At 43.4% G+C, this 19,603-nt stretch overlaps 1 protein-coding gene across 1 annotated transcript; it reads left to right on the top strand.

The window, feature by feature from the left end:
* The first annotated feature begins 7,300 nt into the window (after nucleotides 1–7,300).
* On the top strand, nucleotides 7,301–10,470 carry LOC115378252 (gastrula zinc finger protein XlCGF8.2DB-like). The gene is made up of 3 exons (XM_030078440.1): nucleotides 7,301–7,490; nucleotides 9,563–9,724; nucleotides 9,926–10,470. The coding sequence occupies exons 1-3, from the start codon at nucleotides 7,301–7,303 to the stop codon at nucleotides 10,468–10,470; spliced, it is 897 nt and encodes a 298-aa protein (XP_029934300.1).
* The last annotated feature ends 9,133 nt before the right edge of the window (nucleotides 10,471–19,603 follow it).

Below are 19,603 nucleotides of genomic sequence, written 5' to 3'. Positions count from 1 at the left end.
AATAAAATAAAATAAAATAAATAAAAACCCTCCAAAATTGTGAGATTATAGAGTGACAAGTTTATGAGGAAAAACTCATGTGCTGCCTCCTGCTGGCCGTGTCTCAGGGCTGCAACTGAACAACTCAACAAATTCTGCTTTGACATGGGATTCAGGAACAAGGAGATCCTGCTGATCTGAGCCCAGAATCAGCAGATTGTTTTCTTCTGAATGGGCCCAAGTCACAGCAACGTCTCTTCAGAGTCCAGATGCTGAGGAGGAGATTGGGGTTCTGGACTCAGACCAGCAGGATTTCCTTCTGACTGGATCCCACAGGAGGAGGACAGCTAGTCTTTGCTGTTTTCTGGGGTCATGTAGCGCTTTGTATGTAATCAACAGAATCTTCTAGTTTATTCTGAATTTTACAGGGAGCCAATGGAGGAAAACCAGGACGAGGTGATGTGGGACCTGCAGCTCGTTCTAGTTAATAATCTGAACCAACTGTAAATTATTTAAGGCAGCTTGACTGCGTGTAGAGGGAATTAAAATAATTTAGACGGAAGAAAATGAGAGTCTGAGTTAGAGGTTCGAGGTCCCAAGAAGACAAGATATTTCAGATTGTTGTGATGTTTCTCATTTAAAGAAAACACTGGGTGAGCTGAGTGACATGAAGACATGAACTGGTCAAAGATGATAAAGTTTTTATGGGAGCTCTGGTGGAGGAAGTTACGGGACGTCCCATCTTTGGTCGCCAAGCAGTTACGGAGGGAACAGGAAATAGCCGAGAATAAGAAACAACCTATTCCTCAACAAAAGCAAGTGTTGATTGTCACGGCATCTGTTTGTGGCAGAAGCTTTAGCAGGGGTTATGCTGCAGCAATGCATGATGGGGCAGACCAGGTGTGTATCGTCAGCAACATCAGCAGCATACTCAGAGAATTCTCTAGAAAGGACTGATACTTCAGTCCTGCGTTGGGTTCAGAGATGGGCTGTTTTTCACGTGTTAATGTACACTGATGGACCTCCGCCCTGCAGGTAAAAGACAGACTGCCTGACGTCGGCCAATCGGCTTCTGTTTCTGTTTTCATAGCAGTTTTATAGGGAATCAAATGAATTTGTGTGTGGCTGCAATCCTGTCTATGTGTGTGTTCCCCTGTAGTGTGTAAAGAGGAGGTTCCCCCTGAACAGAAGGAGCGTACCCCCAGTCTGGAGCCAGCGCCCCAACACATTGAAGAGGAACAGGAGGAACCCTTGACAAATCAGCAGGGAGAGCAGCCTCAGGATATCACCAAGCTGCTGTTCACTGTTGTCACCGTGAAGAGTGAGGATGATGAAGAGGAAGCTGGACAGATGGAAGCAGAAGATGGTGGAGAGGAACGAGCCAGGAACCCAGAACCCTCCTCTGAGGCTGAGACTGAGGACAGCGATGACTGGGACGAGACCAGAGAAGCTCAGTCAGGTTCAAACCCACCGAGTGACGTCCCTCTGAGTCATGACAGACCTGATGTTGGAGAGGAACCAGCTTCCTGCTCCAAGACCAAGAACACAGGAAAGAGTACAGTCCTGTGCTCACTCTGTGGTAAAGGTTTTTCAACGAAAAGAAACCTCAACAGACACATGAGAATCCACACTGGAGAGAAACCGTTCATCTGCTCCATCTGTGGTAATGGTTTTACACGGAAAGAAAACCTCAAGCAACACATGGGAATTCACGCTGGAGAAAACCTGTAGAGGCGCAGTCTTGAGTGTGTGTGTGTGTTTGTGTGTGTGTGTGTGTGTGTGTGTGTGTGTGTGTGTGTGCGTGTGTGTGTGAGAAGCTTCATCAAGCATCATACAAATGTCAGCAAACACGAGTGTGTCGGTGAGAGCAGCAGCAGGAGAACCTTAAGATTCAATGCTGACATTAGAGATCAATGTCTGTTTACTTAATAAATTGTTTCATGTGCAAATGCAGACAGTGTGTGTGTGGCTGCTTTTCCTGTATTTTTGTGGTTTCTTATGCACCAGTCACTCAAAGTTGACTCTTGGAAAGTGTTTTGATATCTTTGGTCAGCCATGGTTTACACAGCTTAGCACTGACCGTAGCACAATCTTTTTCACTGGGACGACAATTTCAACATTTCTGGAAATTGTTTTCATGAATAAAAATTCAATGAGCACATTGAGGGTCATCACAATCAATAACATTTGAACAATACCCTACTTGAATGAGACCTTTAAGACAATTAAAAATACATTCATTAAAACTGTAGCTTTGATCATGTGTGACCCTGTTTTGTTTTGTTTTGTTTTTCAAAACAAAAGACAGGGGAAACTCTCCAGGGGAAACAGAATTAAACTGTTAGCTTATGAAATATTTTTTAGACAGTTCAGGATTTATTAAGAGGATGGCTGCTTTACTCCAAACAGAAGACAGAGTAGTTGTGTGCACATCCAATCCTGTTTCAGGCCAGGTGCCGGATGATCAGAGGATCCAAACTACACGATATGGACAAAAACGTTGGGCCACAGCTCTTTACCATTGAATTCAGGTGTTTGATTCAGTCCCTTTGCCACAGGTGTGTAACCTCCAGCAGCTAGCCGTGCAGTCTGCCTTTACCAACATTAGTGAAAGAACGTCTGGTTCTAAAGAGCTCACTGAGTTCCAGCGTGCTGCTGGAATAGTGATGGAACAGGAAGCCACCGCTGCAACAAGTCAGCTGCTCAAGTTTCTTCCCTCCTAGATATTCCACCATCAACTGGAAGTGGGATTATTTCAAAGCGAGTCAGCCAGCAGGTGGTTGACCACAGAGCTCCAAATATCCTCCGGCATCAACATCAGCACAAAAACTGAGCGCACACAAGCCTCACATCACCGATGTGGAAGGGGAAGTAACAGGAAGTCTGCACGAAAAGGGACAGAGTCTATCCACAATTTTCCTGGGGGAGTTGCTGGGGAAACCATTATCAGCAATTATGTTCCAAACTTCCAGTGGGTCAGCGGAAGTAGTAGTTTAGGCGGAAAAGGATTCGAGCTGGCTGGCGGTAACTGGTGTTTATGTTTGGTAAAGTTTCGTTTCATGGATTTAATGTTAGTGGTTGGATAAAGAAACCGTCTGAATTTTTTCGGTCGCACCATTGGTTCAGGAGTTACGGTACTGAGAAGCTCATATTACAAACATGTGACACACCGGGGACTCTTCTGTGATTGGACGGTAGAAATGTCAGTAGTCCTACGGAGTTACCGTAATGGCAGTAGGGTAAAATCAGTAGGGTAAAACTAACCTGTCTCACGACGGTCTAATCCCAGATTGTTTCTCCGGTTTCCGCCGTTTTTTTCTGCATGTCATAAACGGTCTAGGAGATATCGATATGTAAAGTAGGCATGCCGAATCCTGTTGGCACCGACATCATCGGTTTAAGAGACATCTTTACTGTTTTCCCCGGGCTTCATTAACCTGCGGTCCATCCTGTGGGTTGCAGTGTGTCACCGTAGTAGCTCCTGGGTGGCGGAGCTGAGCACAAAGTAGCGAGCTAACTAACATTGTAAAAGACGAGACCGTAACGTAAACAAATAGCTACTTCCACATTCCGCCCAAGTCAACCGGATGTTTGACCCACAACCCCGGAAGCGCTTCAGGAAAATTGTGGGTAAAAGGGGGTGGGAAGCTCACCTGGGCCTTTGTTCCTGCACTGAGACACACCTGAGGGAGAGCAGCTGAGACCAGGGGCGTATTCAACGACGTTACAATACATAACGTTGTGTGACGTCTCATTGAATGATATGTTTGGTCAGAACGTTTTGTAACAGAGAGCAACATGCCTCGGAGGTAGTTTTCCTTCGTTCTGTGGATGTGTCAGAGGTGTTATCCAATCAGCACCATCCTGTATTTAAGCCTACATGATTTAAAACGGTAGTGCTCCATTATGGCTTCCAAGTTGCTATAGAGGGTTTTCACGACGCGTCATCGGCGCGTCAACAGACCGGAAGCCGCCATATTGGAGGTACTCCGTACCACAACAAACCATACACACATAGTAGATCCCGAACGTCGTCAAGAAAAATGGTTAATTATTGCCGTGTTTTAGGACGTACCAATAGGTCAGACCGAGAAAAACATTTGGAATATTACCGACTTCCAAAAGTGTGTGTTTTTTGTGTGTCAGATTGTACATGATCGAATAAAACACTATGAAACTAACTCAGATAGTGCACAGTGTAGATAGCAAACTGCGGGTCTTTGAAATTAAAAATAAAAAAAAGATTGACAGTCTCTTGGCTACACCTTGAGTGTCGGAATTACATCATACAGTTAAAGTTAGGATGATTAGGACGTTATTGCATTACTTATTTTGGCCTTAACAACACAATGGACGTTGATAGATAGATATATCTTTATTGTCATTGCACAGTCATATACAGTACAATAATGCAATTAGGGCTCAGTACTTTCGGTGCACGGGAGAATAAAATGACAATAAATAGAATCAAATTTGTTTGACCATTTGACCGATGATTTTTGGTGATGACTTGGTACTGCGTCTCCCTCACCCATCCACACACCGTCTGGTTATAGGCCTCCAAACATTTGTAGGATTTAAGGTCTTTCGCTGTGTCTGGGCTCGGTGAGAAAACCAGGTAGCTGACTATATCGGGACATGCAACTGAAGGAAGAATCGCCGGGTCGTCATGGATCCAAGAGGGAGAAGAGGGAGCCCACTCGTAGGGATCTGCGCCACCAATAAAGCATAATTTCTCGAAATATCGCACCTTTTCTTGTGCCTTTTCATCTTGAACACGCTTTGATGAGCTTTTCTGTTGTTTTGACATGGCTAAACCCACTTAAACTATACCAAGCGCACAAGTCTCTATTGCAGTCCGTTCAGTTGTTGACATCGAGTACCTCCAATATGGCCGCGCATCCGGGTTAGCGCCCAGAACGTGGCGTCGGTGAAAACCCTCTATATCAGTGTAGCCTATGCTTAAAATGTTACCCATCATTTGAAGAGTTAAAAGCACATGTATGTGGTAGGTATGATGATAGATCAGACATAGATTATTGTTTTTCTTCAATAACATGGCAACTTTTATTCAACTACCCCCCACGACGGTAACAAACAATCGCTGCCGGCGCCCCTCCAGCAGATGGCGCCCCAGGCAACTGCCTAAACCGCCTATGCCAAAAGCCGGCCCAGACTTATTAGATTCAATGTACCTTGAACTAATAATTGATTTATACGGGCCATTTATTTATTTATTTTTATGGGCTTTTCTACTTTACTTAAATATCTTGCTTTATATGTTTGATGTCTTCAGTATGTATCTAGAAAGTAGTAAAAATAAAGAAAAAACATTGAATGAGAAGGTGTGTCCAAACTTTAGACTTGTAGTGTATATATTTAAAAATACAGTGTTCTGTGCTCATGAGAAAAAGCTTCAATCTTCTAGTGAAAAATAAGGCCTCTAACTACTCATATATTAATATTAGTCTTTACATAAAATAATAAATCTCCAATAGAGCTCTATTGAAGATCTCTGGAAAGACTAAAGGTTCTTACACACCAACAGCGCTATTTTCGTGCGAATACTTCCTATTTTTTCAAACTCATAACATGCAATCAGTACTTGCACATAGAACGCGAAATACGAAAAGTCGAAATGCGAGAGATTTATTTTTCGCAACAAGCTCGATTTTTCTAGGCGAACAAACTGCAGCAGCCAATCACCAGTCTCCATTCACAACAACAACATTACGTTAGTGCCTATTCTGTGTTTCACTAAAATATTCTGACAGCCTACCTCAAACAGACAGCCAGTCGCTGCTCTGGGTCAATGGGATCCCCATAGTTGGTTCTCTGTCTCTCTGGATGCGGTGCCAGCAGACCCAGGAGAGTCTCCAATTGTCCCACGGACATCCGAAAATAAGTTCGGAAACAGTCATGATACAATTTGAATTCCTGTATCAGCAGGTGGAATTCCCCTTCTCTATCCCTGCTTTGTAAAAGCGGGTGTACCCAAAATCTCCTCTTTGGATGGGTAAACAATTCAGTAATGACAAGGTCCTCATCGGAGGACGAAGTTGACTCCATGTTTTTTTCCTTTCAGAACGCTCAACTGCGCGCTGCGGGATTCATATTTCGCAATTCGCATATTCGCATCGCTGATTGGTGTGAATAGTTAAAGGCGAAATTTTCGCCAGTGAGTTTTGTCCGCTCTTTCCTTCCGCTATTTCGCTATGCATGCCGGTGTGTAAGAACCTTAAGGATCTATCTCTTCTTTTTTAATGTATATTTTTGTTTTTCTATGTATTAATTTTTACAATCCACATGTGTAAAGAACTTTGTAACTGTGTGTTTTAAAAATATTACAAAAAAAGCTTTATTTAGTCAATGGAGTATTATGTTTTGTATGTGGTACAATGGGTCTGGAAATACCTTTTTGCTCCAGCAGAGGGCAGCATATAACTGTTGTGAATTCAGTTAACGTTGTTACAGGTGGTTGTGCCTTAAATATTCCTCACCTTTAAATGACTGGGACTGCACACCTTTATATCTCATATAAACTGTATTTTTGTGTTGTTTTTGTTGTTCTTTACCAAGCAAAGACACAAAAAGAAAAGTTAAGGGCCTGGATCTCGTTGCTGATTGGTCAACAGGACGCCCGCATCACTTGTGGGAAATGATGTTAACTTGCTTTTCCTCACTCTATTAACCAGACACTGAGACTGAACAGCAGCGGGATGTCACCTTGGTCTCCATAGCAACGGCCATGACAGAGTGTGTGCATGTGTGTGTGTGTGTGTGTGTAATAAAGTGGAGTAATTTAAGGCAAGTCTGGGTGTAACGATTTGTCTTTTTTTATATTATTGATATTTGTGTCCAAAGATTTATCATAATATTGACATTGCAAGACATTTCCCGAATTATTTTCGTATTATTAACCCCCGTCCAGCCTCCACACCACACACAAACACACACAAACGCGACGACCCCACCCAGTAACCCCATAGCTAAATGACATAAACATTATTGACAACAAGCAGCGATACAAAAAGATTTATCAGTGTGCTTCCATCAAGAATAATAAAAAGGGAAGGATAATATTAAATACACAAACAAAAAATACAATGTATATGAATATCATAATAAATATATATTTGAAATCATTTGTAACCAGAGTCACAGATTTAAAGAACAACATTCTCAGAATCAAATTCATCAGCTGGGGAAGAAAATAAACAAGAACGAATTTCTGAGGCAAAATTCTGAGTCATTTCTCTTGGAGTCAAAGCGGTGAAACGTCAGATTAGACGGCAGGAAGTGGAGGACCAAGTTTGGAAAGATGTCTGAACTCTGCGAGCTGAGATCGCAGGTGATGAGGCGACAAACTGCAGCCGCTGAGGAGACGCTGGCTCTAATGGAGGAGACGCTGGCCGAGTACCAGCTGCAAAACTCTCACCTGAGACTGAAGGTGGAGAGGCAGCAGAGGCTCCTGGACGCCATCTTGCTGCCGGAGGTGCGACTGCACAGAGGTTCGTAACTTTTAAACGCCATTTTCACATCAGTGACTCACCTGGACCCTGACAGGAGAGGGTAACCGCCAGTTAAGATTCAAAAGAAAACACTGAGGAGTTGTACTACTAATAGTAGTAGTAGTGGTAATAGTAGTAGCAGTAAAAGTAGTAGTTAGCAGTATTAGTAGTATATTATTAGTTTTAGCTATAGTCGTAGTAGTGGTAATGTTAATAGAAGTAGTAGTACTAGTAGTAGTAGTAGTAATAGTGGAATTAACAGAGGTAGCAGTAATAGTAGTAAAAGTAATAGTAGTAGTAGTAGTAGTAGTATATGAGTAGTTGTAGCTTTAGTCGTAGGCTTGGTAATGGTCATGGTAGTAGTGGTAGCAATAGTAGTATTAGCTGTTGTAATAGTAGTAGTAGTAGTTGTAACTGTTGTGGTAATAGTACATTAGTAGAAGTATTTGTAGTAATAATAAAAAAACAAAAACCGGAATAAACGGTACAATAACAATAAGGCCCTTCTCCCTTGGAGGGCTCGGGCCCTAATTACTAGTAGTAGTAAAAGTATTAGTAATAGTGTATCAGTAGAAGTAGTACTACTTGTCATTGCAATAGTGGTAGTAGTAGTAGTAATAATAGTAGCAGCAGTAATAGCAGTAGTAGTAGTCATCATAGCAATAGTCGTAGGTGTAGTAGTAATCGTAGTAGTAGTAGTATATATTTAGTTGTAGTCGTAGAAGTAGCAATAACAGTAGTCGTGGTAGTAATAGTAGTAGTAGCGGCAGCAGTAGCAGTAATAGTCATAATAATTGAAGTAGTACTACAGAATTTTCTAAAATCATGGGAGAAAAACACTCGGATATTCTCTGAGTTTAAAGTGGCAAATTTTATGAGGGAAAAAAAACAAATCTAAGGTAAAAAACAAACAAACAAACAAACAAACAAACAAACAAAAACAAAAATAAAACTCCAAAATTGTGAGATTATAGAGTCACAAGTTTATGAGGAAAAAACTCATGTGCTGCCTCCTGCTGGCCGTGTCTCAGGGCTGCAACTGAACAACTCATCAAATTCTGCTTTGACATGGGATTCAGGAACAAGGAGATCCTGCTGATCTGAGCCCAGAATCAGCAGATTGTTTCCTTCTGAATCGGCCCAAGTCACAGCAACGTCTCTTCAGAGTCCAGATGCTGAGGAGGAGATTGGGATTCTGGACTCAAACCAGCAGGATTTCCTTCTGACTGAATCCCACAGGAGGAGAACAACTAGTCTTTGCTGTTTTCTGGGGTCATGTAGCGCTTTGTATGTAATCAACAGAATCTTCTAGTTTATTCTGAATTTTACAGGGAGCCAATGGAGGAAAACCAGAACGAGGTGATGTGGGACCTGCAGCTCGTTCTAGTTAATAATCTGAACCAACGCCTTAAATTATTTAAGAAGATTTGACTGCGTGTAGAGGGAATTACGATCATTTGGACGGGAGAAAATGAGAGTCTGAGTTAGAGGTTCGAGGTCTCTAGAAGAAAAGATATTTCAGATTGTTGTGATGTTTCTCATTTAAAGAAAACACTGGGTGAGCTGAGTGACATGAAGACATGAACTGGTCAAAGACGATGAAGTTTTTATGGGAGCTCCGGTGGAGGAAGTTTCGGGACGTACCATCTTTGGTCGCCAAGCAGTTACGGAGGGAACCGGAAATAGCCGAGAATAAGACAGAACCTATTCCTCACCAAATTAAAAAAAGCAGGTGTTGATTGTCACGGCATCTGTTTGTGGCAGAAGCTTTAGCAGGGGTTATGCTGCAGCAATGCATGATGGGGCAGACCAGGTGTGTATCGTCAGCAACATCAGCAACATACTCAGAGAATTCTCTAGAAAGGACTGATACTTCAGTCCTGCGTTGGGTTCAGAGATGGGCTGTTTTTCACGTGTAACTGTACACTGATGGACCTCCACCCTGCAGGTGAAAGACAGACCGCTTGACATTGGCCAACCGGCTTCTGTTTCTGTTTTCATAGCAGTTTTATAGGGAATCAAATGAATTTGTGTGTGGCTGCAATCCTGTCTGTTTGTTTGTTCCCCTGTAGTGTGTCAAGAGGAGGTTCCCTCTCAGCAGCAGGAGCCAACCCCCAGTCTGGAGCCAGAGTCCCGACACATTGAAGAGGAACAGGAGGAACCCTTGACAAATCAGCAGGGAGAGCAGCCTCAGGATATCACCAAGCTGCTGTTCACTGTTGTCACCGTGAAGAGTGAGGATGATGAAGAGGAAGCTGGACAGATGGAAGCAGAAGATGGTGGAGAGGAACGAGCCAGGAACCCAGAACCCTCCTCTGAGGCTGAGACTGAGGACAGCGATGACTGGGACGAGACCAGAGAAGCTCAGTCAGGTTCAAACCCACCGAGTGACGTCCCTCTCAGTCATGACAGACCTGATGTTGGAGAGGAACCAGCTTCCTGCTCCAAGACCAAGGACACAGGAAAGAGTACAGTCCTGTGCTCACTCTGTGGTAGAGGTTTTACAAAGAAAGGATCCCTCAAGTTACATATGAGAATCCACACTGGAGAGAAACCATTCATCTGCTCCGTCTGTGGTAAAGGGTTTGCACGGAAAGGACACCTAAACATACACATGAGAATCCACACTGGAGAGAAACCATTCATCTGCTCCGTCTGTGGTAAAGGTTTTGCACGGAAAGAAGACCTCAACATACACACGAGAATCCACACTGGAGAGAAACCATTCATCTGCTCCGTCTGTGTTAATGGTTTTGCACGGGAAGGAGACCTCAAGCGACACATGAGAATCCACACTGGAGAGAAACCATTCATCTGCTCCGTCTGTGGTAAAGGGTTTGCACGGAAAGGACACCTAAACATACACATGAGAATCCACACTGGAGAGAAACCATTCATCTGCTCCATCTGTGGTAATGGTTTTGCAAAGAAAGGAAACCTCAAGCGACACATGAGAATCCACACTGGAGAAAACCTGTAGAGGCGCAGTCTTGAGTGTGTGTGTGTGTGTTTGTGTGTGTGTGTGTGTGTGTGTGTGTGTTTGCATGTGTGTTCGTGTAAGAAGCTTCATCAAGCATCATACAAATGTCAGCAAACACCAGTGTGTTGGTGAGAGCAGCAGCAGGAGAACCTTCAGATTCAATGCTGACATTAGAGATCAATGTCTGTTTACTTAATAAATTGTTTCATGTGCAAATGCAGACTGTGTGTGTGGCTGCTTTTCCTGTATTTTTATGGTTTCTTATGCACCAGTCACTCAATGTTGACTCTTGGAAAGTGTTTTGATATCTTTGGTCAGCCATGGTTTACACAGCTTAGCACTGACCATGGTACAATCTTTTTCACTGGGACGACAATTTCATCATTTTTGGAAATTGTTTTCATGAATAATTTTTTTTTTCACTTCAAAACAAAGCAAAAGGAAAGACAGGGGAAACTCTCCAGGGAAAACAGAATTAAACTTTTAGTTCATGAAATACCTTTTTTCAACAGCTGTGGTCGAGGTCAGGATTTATTAAGAGGATGGCTGCTTTACTCCAAACAACACGGTATGGACAAATGTATTGGGCCACAGCTCTTAATCAGTGAGTTCAGGTGTTTCATTCAGTCCCACTGCCACAGGTGTATAACCTCCAGCAGCTAGCCGTGCAGTCTACCTTCACCAACATCAGTGAAAGAACGTCTGGTTCTAAAGAGCTCATTACCTGTGTCCCAATTCAGGGTCTGCATCCTTCGGACGAAGCGTCCTCCCCGTCAACCAAATGGGACGGTCTAGCCATCGGAATATTTCCCGGTCGGGTAACCGCCGTTCCCATAACAACAAACTCCGGAGACAGAAAGATAACTTTTCTTTCCGTCAGACAAGACAGAACAGTAAAGAAAGGGGTTTTGGTTTAACATATATGGCACTGGATGTTCAAATGAGTAAAAACCGAATATTTTATAATAGTGAAATCTGAATTTAGATGCCGCCGTAGCCATTTCATTTCATCACCAAGAAGAACTCCAAGAATCGGATGGAGCGTTGTAAAGAACGCCACCGCCGGACTCTGGAGTGGTGGAAACGTTTTTCTGTGGAGCAACCAATCACACTTCTCTACCTGGTGATCTGATGGACGAGTCTGGGTTTGCTGTTCAAGTTGCAACGGGGGATTAACTCGATATTAATGCCTCTGGATTTAAAATGGGAGGTAAGAAAAGCTCCTGTAGCTGAAACATGGAGGTGAAATAATTCCTCCATATGGTGTATGTATACGTATGAATCTGGACTGTATCTGAGAGCCTCTGGATGTGCAGGAGAACACAGAACATTACTAAATAGATCCTGACTTCTCTGTTGGTGTGTAGTGTTTTAAATCACTGTGTTTTATATTCCTGTCAGCCTTGGATCCTTCAGTCCCTCACAGCTGTAAAAGCACCACAGAAGAAGTGGGTCAAGGGCAGTTGTGGGCAAAGTTAGCTCTTTTTCTCCACCAAATAAGATTCAACGTGTTACATACTCTGCTAATGGCCAGCACCAATTTACTTTATTATTTTACCTATTTAAAATCGACCTTTATTTGAGCAGGTGAGTCCCATTTAGAGTACAAGATCTCTTTTTTGAGGGAGTTCTGCATGAGATAGCACACAAACCAACACTTGAAACACTGAAGGCAAAGCATACAGTAACAATATCATATAATATAATTTAGTCATTGTGTGCATTCTTGCAGATGAAACTGTGGTGATCAAAGTGTCTGTGTAAAAAATGACTGTAAGATGCACTGATTTAAATTCCCCTCACTCCTCTTGCCTCTCTCCTTCCTCGCATCTCTCCATCGCTCACAGCAGACGGTTGGAGGGCAGCAGCAGAACTGGGTCAGGGAAGCCATCAATAAAAACACCCTGCGTCGTGCATGCCTCATGGCTGCATCTGCCGCGCTGGCAGACGTTCATCATCTAAAATAAGACAAATAAAAAAAGACTCTTTCTGACTGCTTTTCAAGACAAAGCTCCTCTTAAAAATGTTTAAGTTATAATATTCAATGCGTTCAAATGTTGCATCTCAGATGTTTCACAGCAACTCCTGTTACTTTCACATTTGACCCCAGTAATTTAAACCTCCAGTAAATTATTATAATAAAAACTTTGTGTTGTGTTGCTTCTATATCGCAGGGTTAAAGCTGCACAGGTAAGAGTTTTGTGTGAAAGTCGTCCTTGTCTTTTCAGCCAAGAGCAAAATTATGAATGAAGCAACCTGTAAGAAAATACAAATATACTATTTTTGTGAATTAACTCTTAATAACTATAGAATTATTAACGCTACCATCTACAAAACAGAGCATTTTGGTATGAAAATCGATCTTTATAATTAAACAACATATTCATTATCATTTGTAACAAAGCAAACAGCTTGAAAAGACAGACAGAAACAAAAGAGGGAGTTGTGGTTTGAACTGGGGACGGACGTCCTGCCTCCGTAAACAGACAGGTATTAGGGGGGCGGAGCTACAGCGGCAGGCAGGACGGCAGGTTTCACCAATTGCACCTGACTGCAGTCTGCAGATTGGGGTTGGGCTAAATGTGGGCAGAGCTAAAGGTTTGACTCTGCGTGGGCGCCATCTGGTTAGGGTTAGGGTTTAAAAAAAAAAAAAAAAAGCATAAGGGAAAGGTTAAGGTTAGGGTTAGGTAAGGGTGTGGGAGGTTAGGGTTAGGAAAAGGTTAGGTTTAGGTATAGGTTTGGGGTTGGTTAAGTTTAGGAAGAGGTTAGGGTTAGGTATAGTTAGAAAGGTTAAGGTTAGGTAAGGGTTGGGAGTTTTAGGGTTAGGAGACGGTTAGGTTTGGGATTGGTCAGGGCTAGGCAAGAGGTTGAGTAGGGGGTTGGGAGATTAGAGTTCGGGTGGTGGGAATCGCGAGGGGGCTTAAGGGCCGCGTGGCTGAGCCTGATGCCCGGGACTGGGATACAGGATCCGCCAATCACGGTCCGGTTGGCCCCCCTAAAATTGAGTCCCACCTTTGGGAGATGTGTTTCTGGGTTGTCCGATACGAGGTTATGTGAGTGTTCCTGACTCCCGGGACTGGGTCTCAGAAACTGTTCACATAGGTCCTTTCGTCGCATTTGTTTTAATGTTGTTTAGTGACCTGAAAAATTACTTTTCTTTTTTTTTTTTTTTCCTTTCTTTACCTGACTCCCGGGACTGGGTCTCAGGTTCTAAAAAATGGTAAGTACTTTGTTCTATTTTTGGGCTGTTATTAGTTTTGGCAGAAAATTGTTTTTTGGCGTTCTGTTATTAAGTGGAGGGTTGTATGCCTGCACTCACGCACCCATGCATGCCCCACACATAAGTCTGTGTGTGTGTGCATGTGTGCTGTCAATTCATGCATACCTCCCCCCATTTTGGTTCCTAAATTTGGGTTGACTATGGAACATTTCGTCAGTAGTGTCACCACAGAATCATCGAGGGTTTCGGCCGTTTACACACTAGACCCTCTCCTCCATAGGGGCCAGCTGGGGTGATCAAATCCCAGCTAATGTTCCAGGTTTTTAAAGTTATTTTAGGATATCTTGCCAATGTTTAGCTATTCTCTGCGCCATGGTGGGTGTCCAGTGGACTTTGTCTGCTGCTGTTTGAAACTCTGAATGTTTAAGAGGGATGACATGCCGGTATTTTTGGATTTCTGAGTTTATGCTTTTGAGCATGTCTCTCTCTTGGAGGGTAAGTCTGTCACTAAAATTAATTATTGCCCATATGATTTCGGCCTGCGGGAACGTGTTTTGTGCAACCTCATAAAGTTGTTCCACTTGCTCGCGGGTTTGCCGTGGGACCGCCGAGTTTTTGTCGTTGATGCCGAAGGATAATATTAATTTACGGACCTTCTCCGTGGTGGGGGTTTTCCTTTTCAGAATGTGAATGGCATGGAAAATTTTGGCTCCTGGATAGGAGGTTAGGGTTAGTCACCTCGTTTTTTTAAGTTCCGTCATTAGTAGAGGTGGACAAGCCACCACACACACACACACACACACACACACACACACACACAGTGCAGTGGACCAAACCACCATGTAGCATGAAAGGGGTGTGTGTCAGTCTCTCTAAACTAAATCCAAATTATTTTGCATCTGCACAAATGCTTCCAAAATATATTGTATGATTTGGGATTATACTGTTTTATTTCAAAACATTTTTGGGAGGGACAATGATCCCTTTTCCAAGAACTGGGGTGGACACAACCCCTCCCCCATCCCACCTGAGGCTGCAACAGACAAGAGCATCCCGTCCTGCCTGATTACTGTAAGATGCTGTAGATTTGCAAATTGAATTATCTGCTGAGTTTGACATTGACAGCGACATCCTGTTCTCTTTCTTATCCTAACCCGGTGTGTCTGGGCAGTGATTCAGAAACATCTGCAGAATAAACTCTGTTTGTAAAGTTGCTACATAACTAGAGCTCATTATTATAATTTTTAATATTATTATTATGACTACAGGCAACTTGCTGTGTTTGGATGTCAATATTTGCACCATTCCCAGATCAGGTGCATCACATCTTCTGAAATCATCCTTCCAGAAAAGGTGACAGCATCTTTGCACCAAATGAATCATTTCTTCCCTGAAGATGTGAGACTCGGCCCGTTTCTCGTCACCACCATGATCCAGACAGGTCCACGTATGATTTTTTATAGCTTTTTGTTTTACTGGAGTTCAAGTGGAGTTTTTGCAGCAGTTGTATTTGAGCTCTAGTTTAGCAATTTTCCACCAAATGATCAGGAAACTTGCACCTCAGCGGGGTGTTTTGGTTCTGTTTTCTAGGTGTATTTACTTGTTCAGTCCACCAGGTGGAGACAGAGAGCTGCCCCCATTCACTGTGCTGAGACTGCTCGGGACAAGTTGACTTTAAACAAAATAGTGTCTTCTCTCCCCAGCTTTGTGAATCAAATCTGCCACAAAAAGGCTCCCTTCCTCAAAAACAACTCAAGTTTAGGGTTAGGGTTAGGGTTATCATCCAACTGAAAGAAATCATCAGAAATTATTTTGCTCTGCCTTGAAGGTAATATATTTTTAATACATTTTCATACTTGTCTTTTTTATTTCTGTTTATTGAATATTCTCTGCCTGTTTGTTGTAATGGAGCCTTGCAACCAAAGCATTTCACATGACTGAGCTGGCTATACCCAGAGTGACAATAAAACATCTTGACTCTCGACTCTGGAAATGGAGGACCAAATAAAAAAACAGGACAAAAAGAAAAAAGTACCTCATTCTCAATTATGTCCAAGCTTCAGTTTGAGTTTATTTAGATCCCAAAGATCTTTGAAATCCAGTTTGGGAAATTCAACCATTCAACCCGGCAGAGCAATGTGAAAGAAAAAATAGAAAAGCAGCTATTGTGACACAGGACTATGAATAATATTAAAGTATACTTTATTTGCTCTGCTCAGATGTAATTTTCATTTTTTCTGTTTTCATCATCATCATCATCGTCCATCTGTTCTTGGTTTCCATAAGTTTTAGAAGAAATTTTATTTTACAAGAGAAATGAACACCAAACACAGCAGAATTTTTTTTTAAACAGTTTTAAACTAGTTTGTCCTAAACATTGAAACTAAACACTGATAACATTTATAATATTTACGATATATATTTATCTGGTTAAAAATGTATTCAATTCATATTTTATGTTGCTCATTTGGATTTAAAGTTCATTTATATGTTGGTTTACGATTAACTTGCCCAACAAGCCTCTTTGAAATGATTTCAGGGCATCAAAAAAATAATTCATTCCACCTTAAAATCAGCAGCACTTCAGTTAAAGAGATGGATGATACATTGTCGTCATCATCATTATCATCATCATCATCATCATCATCAGAGTCTCTAGCTGAGATGTTCCACTGAAACAGAGACCTTCAACGCTAAGATCTTCACTGTCAGGTCCATCATGGTGTTAATGAAGGGAAACACCCTGTCAGTGAAGGTGTGTGTGAAGGTGTGTATGTGTGTCTTTGTATCAGGATCAGAGAACATCAGCTTTCCTTTTCCTAACCTCTTCCAGTCCAGATAAACTCAGACCCCCTGAAGCTTCTGGACCGGCAACACGGCGCCTCAGACTGACGGAGAGAACGCCAAATATTCGTCTTTAGACAGCTCGAGTCTCCACGCTCCAGACTCCATGTCTTCCTTCCCGAGGACAGACTCCTCGACCACGCCCAGCGCCCAGCACGTGTTGCCGCCAACCTCCACATCCCAGCTGTGCGTCCCCGAGCTGAAGCCCTCAGATCCCAGGACGGCGCAGTATTGGAACCTCTCCGGGTTGTCGGGACGTTTCTCGGCGTCTCCGAACCGCACGCCACTCAGATCCTCTGACAGGACGAGGTCTGCGTCGGCCGTGTTGGGGTCCAGAACCACAGGAGTGTAGGAGACCACCTCCTTCATCTTTTCCCAGACGGTGAAGCTCAGGTTGCCCAGGTGTTTGGCCTCGTCTATCAGAGCTCCTGAGAGCAGCTGTGGATCCTCCAGCAGGGGGCGCTGGACTCTCTCCACTGTAGCCTTGTAGTTGTGCAGGAATGAGACGCCCTCAGCTCCTTCTCTACGTCTCCGATTGTGTCTGAAAGGGCTGCTATCTCTCTGCTCAGAACCTCTGTCTTCTCCTTCATCATCCGACTCTTCTGCTCCTCTTCCTCCCTCAGATCAGCGATCCTGGCCTCCTCTTCCTCTTGGAGAAACTGGTGAAGCTTCTTAAATTCGTCCTTAATCTGCCTCTCTGTGCGCCGGGCCTGGACCTTAATGTGCTCTGCTGTTTCATCGCAGTTTCTTTTGACTCGATTACACAGCTCCTGTTTCTCCCATAAGGGCTTCAGCGACCTCTGGAGCTCCTCCTTGTTCTCCTGAGCAGCTTCTCTCTGCAGGACGAAGGCCTCGCACAGGTTCCTCAGCGTCAAATTACAAGGCGGTTGGTCCTTTGACGACCTCCTCTTACAAAACGGACAGTCTTTAGTCGGTTTCTCCGTCCCCCAGCTCTGCAGACAGGCTTTACAGAAACTGTGCTAGCCTGCTGCTTGCATGTCCTGAAACTCAGTTTTTAGTAAAATCCTTGAGATTTGACGGCTGCAGATTGTATTTTGGGCCATGTCATTGTAGCTATCAGCTGGGACATAGAAGTGTTGTCTTGTCCTGGTTTTAAAGGCTGCAGTAAAGTAACGAAATGCAATTTTCTGAATTCGTTTGACTGTCCCACCTGCTCTGTTATTGCCTCTAGCTGCCTGATCGTCATATCAACATCACTAATGACTAATGAATCGTAAACATCTTCAGAAAGCACAAATACTCATTCCTACAACATTGAGATTGACATTGAGGTGTTTGGTCAAAGGTTTTATGATATTTTGTCCATATCACCCTGCCACCCTGAGTTATATTCCAATCTTACAATAAATATAGTTCATCCGATTTGTCACAGATGATCATTTTTAGGGATAGGGGTTGGATTTTTTTGTTTGTTGCTATGGTAGCACAAACACGATTGAAATACGACACATCCGATAAACCCTATCTAGCATATCTTAAACTGAGGCTCGGTGAAAGTTTAATCAAGACGATCGTTTCGCGCATGCTTTCTAAGTCACAAGCGCTCACAAGCATTTCCTTCAACCCCTGGCAGGGTTAGCTTCAGAAGAAGACGCTGAAAATCACATGCATAACGTCTATGTTTGCTAAAACTGCGGGGACGAATGTGGAAATAAATTGTGGCAAAGCAAAACCGCCTCTGACCGCAACATTGCCGGTTTCTGGCGGTCACATCATCAAATGGAGAGGTCAGACTCCTTCAACCCTGGCACTGTTCGATTCAGCAGAAAGACGGTGAACAATTTGATGTATAAAACGTCTATCTTTGTGTAAAAATGTGCCAATTAAAGCAAGCTACGAATGCAAGAGCCTTTTTTTTAAATGGCCAAAAAAAGGCTCGTCACAGAAGAACCAAACCCTCTGATCTGACGTTTCCCAGGAATTTCTTTCATATGTGGAAACACAAACCAAAGACTGCTTCCTCCTGTTCAGTAATTTAATTAATCTTACATCAAATTCCTCTCTCTTTCATTCCTCTCCTGAGTCTCTCCTGATTGAAATGTCCAGATGAGTATAGTATCTGATTTGTCTGAGTGACCTGATGGGATCCGGTGCGAATTTGGTGAAAATGGACCTCAAGCAGGCCAACAAATGTTACATCATCAGGCTATTTTGGAAACGGCCTAAAAATATATATATAATGAGTCAGTGTCATGTGTCCTCCTATCACATGAACACAATGCAGAGCTGATCCTGACTTATGGTAAATCGTGTCCCGCGTTCCTACGCAGAGCGCGTCGGCGAACCCGAAGATGTGAAAGCGGAGCGGGAGGCGCAGGAGGAGTCAAACGTCCTCCTCTGTCCTTTAAACCGACGCTGGAAGTGTGAGTAACATCACGTAGTCACTCCTCCTCTTCCTCCCTCCCTCCCTCCCTCCGTCACTACAAGCTCTCTTTTTTTATGAATGAAATTTGAACAGCAGCCTACACCCTACTCCACACACACACACACACACACACACACACACACAGAATGATGTCAGCAGTCAGAGCCCAACCCCCACCGATGCGGGAAAAACCTCACGATCAGAGAGACAGAGGAGTCCTCCATCCCTCCCAGATCTCTCTCTCTCTCTCTCTCTCTCTCTGTTTCATCTTATCAGGAGGAGGCAGGCAGGAGGTTGGGCGTGCAAACATCACCTCCTCTCTTTCTCTTTTCATCTTCCTCCTCCCCCCTCCCTCCCTCTATCCAATTCTTCACCCGCCTGAGGATGAATAATCCATGTAGGGAGGGAGAGAGAGAGAGAGAGAGAGAGAGAGAGAGAGAGAGGGAGAGAGAGGGAGGGAGAGAGAGCGGGAAGAGGGAGGAGACCAACGCAGCATCAGCATCATCAGATGCGACGAACGAGGATGTAAGACAGAGAGAGAGGGAGAGAGAGAGAGAGAGAGAGAGAGAGAGAGAGAGAGCGAGGGCGGGATGCAGATACATCTCTCAGGCAGCGTGCACACTGAGCTCAGTTAGACCGGAGCGGGATAATTGCTGAAACTGTACGCGGCTGAAAAGAATGAG

This window comes from Myripristis murdjan, chromosome 19, assembly GCF_902150065.1.
Source record: "Myripristis murdjan chromosome 19, fMyrMur1.1, whole genome shotgun sequence".
In the NCBI taxonomy this organism is placed as follows: domain Eukaryota; kingdom Metazoa; phylum Chordata; class Actinopteri; order Holocentriformes; family Holocentridae; genus Myripristis; species Myripristis murdjan.
This window is presented reverse-complemented; position numbering and strand designations above follow the sequence as displayed.